The sequence below is a fragment of the Carlito syrichta genome, unplaced genomic scaffold (assembly GCF_000164805.1).
Source record: "Carlito syrichta isolate Samal-C Ts95f unplaced genomic scaffold, Tarsius_syrichta-2.0.1 Scaffold315361, whole genome shotgun sequence".
NCBI lineage: Eukaryota > Metazoa > Chordata > Mammalia > Primates > Tarsiidae > Carlito > Carlito syrichta.
In genome coordinates, this window is record NW_007259457.1 from 401658 (window position 1) to 411102 (window position 9445).

General features: G+C 41.0%; 1 protein-coding gene across 4 annotated transcripts in view; it reads right to left on the reverse strand.

The window, feature by feature from the left end:
- The window catches only part of LAMP2 (lysosomal associated membrane protein 2), a 42714-nt gene extending 33973 nt beyond the window's left edge, over positions 1-8741 (reverse strand). For 2 of the 4 annotated variants that reach the window (XM_008072624.2, XM_008072625.2), the window contains exon 1: positions 8430-8741. In XM_008072624.2, coding sequence (XP_008070815.1) covers positions 8430-8493 — 64 coding nt within the window. In that variant the 5' untranslated portion in view covers positions 8494-8741. Of the gene's footprint in view, positions 1-8232 lie in introns of all 4 variants that reach the window. The other 2 variants (XM_021706230.1, XM_021706229.1) reach the window with 2 other exon arrangements.
- Positions 8742-9445: the final 704 nt, after the last annotated feature.

A 9445-nucleotide genomic window follows, 5' to 3' on the forward strand; every position in this document is an offset into this window, starting at 1 on the left:
CACTCCAACTCAAAAAAAAAAAAAAAAAGACATTTCATATGTTATACGTATTATATACTGTATTCTTACAATAAGCTAGAGAAAAGAAAATGTTAAGAAAATTATAAGAAGAAGGAAGAGAAGGGGTTGGTCTTGCTGCCTCAGGGGTGGTAGAGGTAAGAGAAAATCTGTATAAGTGGATCCACATGGTTCAAACCTGTGTTATTCAAGGGTCAACTGTACTCCCAAAGTCCCTCGTGTTTCCCTTTTCAATTACTATTCTCCCAAGGGTAACCATTATTCTGACTCCTAACGCTATAGATTAATTTTACCTGTTTTTCAACTTGACATAAACAGAATCATTCACTATGCTCTGTGTCTGGCTTCTTTCAGTCAATACTATGTTTTGTGAGATTCATCCATATTGTGTGCAATTGCAGTTTGTTCATTCTCACTGCCGTATAGCTTTCTACTACCAGGTGAATACTCCACTACTTAATCTATGCTGCTATTGATGGGCATTTGGATAGTTTCCAATTTGCTTCCATTACAAATGTTGCTGTAAACATTCTTGCACATATTGGTATGTGTGCTGTTGGGTGTATATTTAGGAATAAAACTGTGGGCTCAAAGAGTATGCAATAGGCCCCAATATCTTTTTTTTTTTAAGCAGGATTTATTGAGAGGACAGAAAAGCTCCCACAGCAGGAAGGGACCCAAAGGGGTTGCCTCCAATATCTTTTTAATAAATTCATCTTCTGCTTAAAATCAATTAGATTTTATTCCTCTTGCTTGCAGTTAAGAACCTGGGCTGACCTGGGTTCAGTGGCTCAGCCTGTAATCCCGTGCTTTGGGAGGCCAAAGGGAGTGGATTGCCTGAGCCCATGGGTTGGAGACCCACCTGGGCAACTTGGTGAGCCCTCATCTCTACAATAAATCAAAAAATTAGCCGGGCATGGTAGCGCACACCTGTAGTTCCAGCTACTCGGAAGGCTGAGGCAGAAGGATCGCCGGAGTGCAGCAGGTCGAGGCTGCGGTGGCCGGAAGTGGCCACTGCACTCCAGTCTGGGCGACAGAGTGAGACTCCGACTCAAAAAAAAAAAACAAAAAAAAACCTGGGCTGATATAATATCCAGTTTTCAGCAACTGTTTTCTCCACAAAGCTTTCCTTGACTACAAAAGTCCTCAAGGAGCAGTCATAAGGCATATCCCTACATGACAGTGTATTTTATACAATCCTGAATTATTCAAAGTTATTTTATGCCAGTAAATCCTGTCAACCTAGTGTCATAAGCTCCAAAACAGCAGTCTTCAAAATTGTCACTTCACAACAAACTGGTATGCCACAGTAAATTATAGTATACAGCAAGTAATTTGCTACTAATAAAAAAGTAGCAAAGTCTGCAAATGAATGATATATGGATAGATTCAAGATTCCCTTTTGATAATGTTTCTGTCACTTATTTGAATTTCAATATGCTCCCTTGATCACATGATCTTATCTATGCCACAGCCCCTAGCAGTGTGTCTTTTATATGAATGTCATCTATCATGGGTGTTGTGGAGGGGGAGACCATGTCTATTACATTTCCTCTATCCCCTATCATTCTTAGTAGTTCTGAATATATATTAGACTTTCATTAAATACTGAATGATTATATCAAGGTGAAAATACCTTACAATAAGGACCCGAAACATAGCTCAATCTAATTACAGGAAGGCAAGTCCTTCAGCTCTTCCAAATCTTGAATTTATCAGTCTTCTGGATACTCCCTCAAACCCCATGTCAGGATTCTCCTCAATAAATTTTTTTTTCTTTTATTATAAAGATGTGGGGTACAATTCAGGGTTAGGTATACAAACATTGATTATGCAGGTTCCCTCGTTGATGAGGTATGCCCCTCCCTCCCCTAGTAGTTTCCCTCAACTGCCAATCCCACTCCCCCTCCCCTGACAGTTTCCCACTACTGCCAATCCCTTTCTTATAGTATTATGAGTGAGAACATATGGTACTCTGTTCTTTGTTGCTGTGATAGATCACTGAGTATGATCAACTCTAAATAATAAATTTTGACATGGATTTCAAGCTAGGAATAATGCTTTTCCCATAAGGTAACTTTATGGTCGAAATACTTACACTTTGGTAAAGATGGACAAGCAAGCAATTTCCATCTGTATTGCTGTGCTTGATTTTAGAATAGCCAAGCCATTTTTGTTTAAAAGGCATTTTTAAAACCATAGATAAATATATTCTAGGATATGTAATTATAGAGCTGAGAGTTTATTCTCTAAGGAAAAGGCATGACTCAAAATTAACTTTCTCAAGGTCAAACATTCTCTCAATTCTGACTCCAAAAAGGTCATCTGTAGGTTCTTGTAGAACACAGACCTTACCCAAACGTAAGATACTGCAAAAAGTGGCTAGGTTTTTATAAGCCTATTTGGCTCAAAGTGTAGCTAAAAAAACAGGTGTCCACAAAGAAAATCAGAGGTGGGGGAAGAACATAATACTAGTAACAAAACCAATAAAAAACTAATAATAACCTAAGAGGCACCTGGCACCTGTAATTCCAGCACTTTGGGAGGCCAAGGTAGGTGTTGCTTGAGGCCAACGAGTTTGAGACCAGCCTAGGCAATGTAGCAAGACCTCGTCTCTACAAAAAAATTAAAATTAGCCCAGAAGCCAGGCGTGGTGGCTCAAGTCTGTAATCCCAGCATTTTGGGAGGCCGAGGCAAGAGGACTGCCCGAGCTCAGGGGTTCAAGACCAGCCTGAGCAACATGTCGAGACCTCGTCTCTACAATAAATCAAAACAAGTAGCGAGGCGTGGTGGCACATGCCTGTGGCTCCAGTTACTTGGAAGGCTGAGGCGGAAGGATCATCTGAGCCCAGCGGGTTGAGGCTGCAGTGGCCATGATCATGCCACTGCACTCCAGCCTGGGCAACAGAGTGAGAATCTGACTCAAAAAAAAAAATTAGCCAAGCGAGGTGGCATACACCTGTAAGTCTCAGCTGCTCAGGAGGCTGAGGTAGGAGGATCATATGAGCCCAGACTGAGGTTTCATTAAGCCATGATTGTGCCATTGCATTCCAACCTGGGTAACAGAGTATGATCCTGACTCAAAAAATAATAATAGGCCAGTGTGGTGGCTCATACCAGTAATCCCAGCACTTTGGGAGGCTGAAGCAGGAGGATCACTTGAGCCCAGGAGTTTGAGTCCAGGCTAGTCAATAAAGTAAGACCTTGTCTTTACAAAAAATAATAATTTTAAAATAATAATAATCTAATAGGTGATATAATGAGGTAATTAACAGCCCCCATCCCTGGAGTTGACAAGCTAAAATTAAAACCAGGCAGTGAGACTTCTTAGCTGTGAGACTTTGGGCAAGTTAGCCTTGCTAAGGATCGTAGTGTGTATTTCTCCAATAGGTTCTTCAAAAGAACCTATTATCCCTTCAGATCTAAGAGAATTTTGTCAAGCAAGTTAGATTCCAATTTATAAGCCTCTCTTCTAGTAAACACAGTACCTAGAGGGATCCTTCCCAACTTTTAGGTTTATGTTTACTTTTATCATATGAAGTTCTGGACTCTTGGCCTCCAACTGTTCAATTCAGAATGACGTTGAGCAAAAGGTCTTTTTAAAAAACAGGACATAGAGGCATACGGTATTTATTGACTCTTTTTTTTCATTCAGAATGATGGTTTTCCTATAGGTTTAAGTCAGATTAACTGGTTCTCATATTTAATTCCTAATAGATATACTCACCGCATTCAGTTACTTATATTCTTGTTTTTGGTAAAGCTCTTAAAACAGAAAATAATATAATTTTAAGCTAAGAATGTTGAACACATGAAAAGGAGCATAAAGGCTAATAAAATACGATTTTAAGCTACAAAATGACTTCATTTTTTAAGGTCGGAGAGTGGGTAAGGAAACAAGATTCAACACTATTCAACTAATGGAAAGCACTTATTGCTGAGCAGTGTTTGGCAGACCTCCAGAATTCTTTCGCAATGCCCAGCAGGATACCAACAAGTACTTATAAAGTACACTTTTGGATCTGAGGGGATCTCTGATCACTTTAATATGAAATTATGATTGGAATGCTTTTATAACTACAGGAAGAAGAGCAGCTTGCCTGCACCACGGGTTACTCAAGTCAGCTCCCATGCTGCAAGTCAATCTTTGGTTACAGACAAAATCCACCCAAGGATATAGGGGGAGAAAGCTGCTTTCACGGGAAATATCTGAGTATCTGTAATCCTATCAGATGTGACAATCAATGACTAATGACAAGCCTGTCCTTTTACGTATCTCTATTATAGCCAGAGTAATTGTGATAGAACCTTGAAATCAGTTATCAGTTAAATAAAATGTGGTAAGGTTACAGAAGAACCTCAGTGCTTATTTTCTCTTTCAGATTGCCTCCAAAAGGAGAAAGACTGGTTCTTTGTGAAAATAACTGTTCTCATCAAGGACCTTTTAATTCTCGATATTACCCTTCAGGACTATGGAGGTTATCGGAAGGAATGCAGGTAAGAAACCAGCACTGCTATATGGGATCATACTTTAATAAAATGGTTTATAATTATCTGTACTGCTTAACACTGATCTTGTTCTCAATCCAAAGACACAAAAGAATGTCTTGAAAAAACATCATTTAAGATTCTCAGAAGAAAAAGGATACAAAGTTAATCTAGCTCATTACCATATCCCCAGGGCCCACCAATGAATACCCTCAACAAAAATTTACTAAGGGTTAACTACCCTATGCTAGGAAGGCAGTGGGAAATAACAATATACGAGATAGTCTCTGCTCTCAGAGATTAATCCCATAGGAAAGACTTGACTAGAACTGGAAGAAAATAGGAGTGGAAAACAGGCTAGTGTACTAACCTGAGAGTTTGCAAATGGTGAGATTTAATCTTATTCCCCAGATGGTCACATGCCTGGGCTCCTTCCAACACTCAGGTCTCCACCCAAATGTCACCGAATAATGGAAGGCCCTCTGACCACGTAATAAAAAGGAGAATCATCCCCCATCACCAATTCCTATCATATGTTCATTTTCCTTTCTCACTACTTGCTTAATTTCATTCACAGTCTTTATAACTATCTGACATTGTACTATTTATCTGTTGGGCTGTGTTCCCCCACTAAAATGTAAGCTCCATGAGAGAAGAGACCTCATCTGTCTTATCCATTGCTCTGTCCCTTTCACCTAGTATAGTGGCTGGGACACAACAGGCATACAATAAACATCTGTGGGGAGAAAGACGCTCCTACCAGTGAAGTACACATTAAGTATATTTCTATGAGTTTTTTCCTAGCCAGAAAAGCCTCAAACCTTAAAAAAAAAAAAAAACAAAAGCCTCAACCCTAAAAACAAAACAATACAACAAAAGACAAGCTTGTTATAAAAATCAATAACCACAGACAAATCCTGAAATCTATAATGTCACAAAGGGGACATAATTAGGCAATGATGTCAGAAAAGGATTTTCATCCACTACCCTCTTTATAATTCCTCTAAATCAGAATAGTTTTTCTTCGGAAAGTTGCCTGATCTGTTGTAATTCATTCAAATAAATATCAGCATAATTTAATCTCTATGAAAAAGACCAATGCATAGCCTCTAAGAATTCTTTTCTATACTTACTCTAAAGCAGCTATTTTTAAAAGGCTAGGGGTGGAGCTGGGATAGAGTTATAAAGTTACAAAGCAAAACTGGCACAGCTAGAGCACCAATGCTGAGACTATAAATTCAGGGCAGATCCTCCTTCATTGGCACCCTCTACAGTACCCACACACAGTTCTAGGTACATAGTAGGTACTTTACAAATATTTATGAGTTTTCAAAGCCTATTCTTGGTATATCCATTTTGATATAGAAAAGAAACATGCAAAGCCCATAAAACAACTGCGAAATTCTTGGGAGAAAAAGCCATATGGGAGGACTCTGAGCTCCATGCTAAACCAAGAGCTGTGAGAAAAAGCAGCTGTACAGAAAAATGGTTTCTATTTCATCCTGGAGCCATTTAAAAATCAGATCTAGGTACATCATTAACTTTTACTCTTCCAAATACTGTTCTGAACTTGGAGGTGGAGGGAATCAATCTTGGAAATCTTCCAAGAGGATGAATCTAGTCAGTCTCGATCAATAAATGGCAAAGTAGCAGATAAGCTGATGGATTCTTTTATATGCTTCTTTTTGCATGTTTATTTTCTGCAATGAGCAAGCATTGCTTTTGTAAAAACAAAACAAAAAAGCTTTCATTAAAAAACAAAAAAAATTAATGACATGAAAGCGAACAAGTGGGACAACTATTATTTTTTTTCACTTTCTCTGAACAATAATAGTGTTGTATTTGTGCACAGATTCAATTGGCAGGGAACTACAGATTAACAGATGCCTTGGTCAGATGTGTTCTAGTCACTGATAAGGTACTTTCCATTGTAAACAATCCTCTCAGGGTCAGTTGGCCCTCAATAAGAGCATGGCAGTTAAAGCTTTGAATTAAGTTTTCAAGCAAAGCCTCATGGTCCCCTTTCAGAAGTGTTACAGAAGACTTTCCTGCACCATGTAAGCAACTGAATTAGCTTAGATATTCTCAAATGTTGTGGTGTCAGTACCTCTTTACTCTCTTGTCCCCTGAGAACCTCACACATCACAGAGCTTTGGTTTATGTCAGTCATATCTATTAGCATTTACCATATTATAAATTAAAACTGACAAATGAATAAAACACAAGAACATCAGAGCCGTCAACGTGGTGATATCATCACGTGTTATGTAGGTAGCCTCTGGAAAACTCCACTGTGTACTGTTGAGAGACTAAGAGTGAAAAGGACAATACCTTCTCACCATTATTTTGAAGTTTTGATCTCAAACACACTAGAAAAGGTCCTTGAGGATCACTGGACTAGATAATTAATAACCCTTCCAATGCTATGGTTCTGGAGTAGAGTTTCTCAATCCTGGCACTATTGACATTTTGAGGCAGAGAATTCTTATTGTTGTGAGGAGTTAGCAGGATGTTTAGCAGCATCCCTGGCTTCTATTGACTAGATGCCAAAAGCAATCCCTCAGTTGTGACAACCAAAAGTATTTCCAAATATTGTCAAATGTCCTCTGGTTGAGAACCCACTGTTCCAGGGTGTTCATTTTATTCTACTGAAGAGTGAATTACCAAATGTATACCTCTCACTGCTTTCTCAGACCCCTAACATGTCCATTTTCTCCCCCACTTCCATCTGGGTCTGTTCCTTCTGTTTGCTTTTTGTTTTAAATATTACTAGGTCACAAACAGCAAGAGCCAGTGGGTAGCAACAAGCACAGGATGAATCAGGTCAGGAAGAGACACTGATCAAAGTTCACCTTTAGGCATTAAAGCCCTTAGGGACTCATTGCCTACTGGGACAGAGAGTACAAGCAGTTAGCATTCATTCAGCCATTCTTAGGGTCATCCAACAACCCATTCTTAGCAAATTACCTACTTCCCACTCCTCCAAAAAATAAGAGAACAGGCCAGTTTTGTGATGGGGGAGAAGAAAACAAGACTAAAGGCAAGGAGGCAGTAGACAAAACTCAGATACACCACCACCAAAATCTCACATCTGAGAGGTCCTGCCAACTGAAGCATCTGGGGATTTTTTGGTCAGGGTCTGGCTGGGAGGAAGTAACAAAATGAGGAGAAAAAGGACATCTTCAACATCTCCAAGTTAGATATTCCCTCCCCACCAAACATTCCACTCAGCCCTGTAGTCTCCAGAGGGTTGGGTCCAAGTTTTCTCTCCTGGAAATTGCCCCAGCTACCTTAGATTCCTTCACCCTCAAAACTATGACTACCAAACTCAAATCCAGCACCGTCCCTCATCTCTTGAATCACACTTTCTCCACAGCCTCAAATTCCTACCTACAAAATCCCCAACCCTGTCCCTATCCCTCAGGCTCTACTGTCCCCCACTCACACTCCTCCCAAGCTACTCCACGCAGGCATAGTATCTTCTCCCCCTAATTTTCTTTCTCAATCCATAGTTTTTCCACCATCTTCAAAACTCTTCCCCGATCCCAGAAAACCAGGACTCTCCCAATTGTCTCTGGCGCCCCAGAATCTGCACGCACCGCCCGCCCTCCTACGCCCGCTCATTGGTGTCTTCCTCAAGTTACTCTTTTCACCCTGACCTTCTCCACTCTTCACTCTTCCCTGCCTACACCCTTGGCGTCCACCCCCTTACTGGCCCCTTCTTACTCTCCTGGGTCCTTTTCCCCGGCCATCCCTCGGTCAGGCCTTCTCTAGGTCACTGCTCCCCTCCTCGGGCCAGCCGCCGCCGCCCAGTGTCAGCTGCCGAGCCTCTCAACCCCCTCCCCCAGGACCCGTCTTTCAGGTTGTGGCCTTTGAACTGGCGCCCAGGCGGAGAGACTAACCAGGAGGGCCCGACAACTCACCCAGGACGAGACAAAACAGAATGAGCCCGGAGCTCGGAACCGGGGAGAGGCGGAAGCACACCATGATCCCGCGGAGCAGGCGGCGTCGGCGGCTGCAGTGGCGACAAGAGCAGCAACACCAGGGTAAAGGCTCGCCGGAGCCGGGGAAAGCGTACAGTGACCACCGACCACAACGCTGCAAGAGCCCGGAATCGGCGCTTCAGAGCGAGTCATAAGACTAGAGGCGTGCCCCTTTCTTGCTTATAGCCAATCGCCGCGCTTGAAAGCGGCGAGAGGGGTGGTGATGTAGAGGCCGGTGGGCGGGGCGACCACGCCCTGGCTTTTTGGTTCACAGCCCTTCTGAAGGTCCTAAGAGATATGCGCGGACGGCATTTTCTAAGGCTAGAGAGAAAGGAGGAACTTTGGAAGGCTGTAGGTAGTAGATTACTTCCGTTTCGGCTTCTTGAGGAAGAAGAGAATAATTTTGCCGGTGCGAAAACTGTTCCTAGGCATCTCAACGTAATACATAAAAAATAATACATGATTATTCTCCAAAAACTGTTGTTATCTAAGTAGCTCGTGCTGTTAGATGGACAGGAAGCTAGGGGATAGTATGGAGTCACTGACCACCGGAGCAGGATGTGATCTTCAAGTTCACCTAGTTACAACACCCTGTTTCTCAGATAGGGAAATTGAGCTCAGAAACAAGAAGTGTCTTTTTTATATACAGGAAGAAAAAAATGAGAGATAGATAAAATAGAAGGATAAAGGGAAAAAATAAAGATCACTCATATTCCCACTACCCAGAGAGAGACACTGTTAACATCATTTTATATATAAATATGTGTATATAAAGTACATATATACACATATATACATATATATCTTTCCAGATGTTTTCCTATGTATATATACACAAATATTCTGTAATGAGTTCATACCAAACATAATGTTTTGTGTATTTGATAGATGAACAGACAAAAGCCTAAATTATTCAACAGATGAAAGCAGTCAAAAACCATAAAAATCTCAAGTCG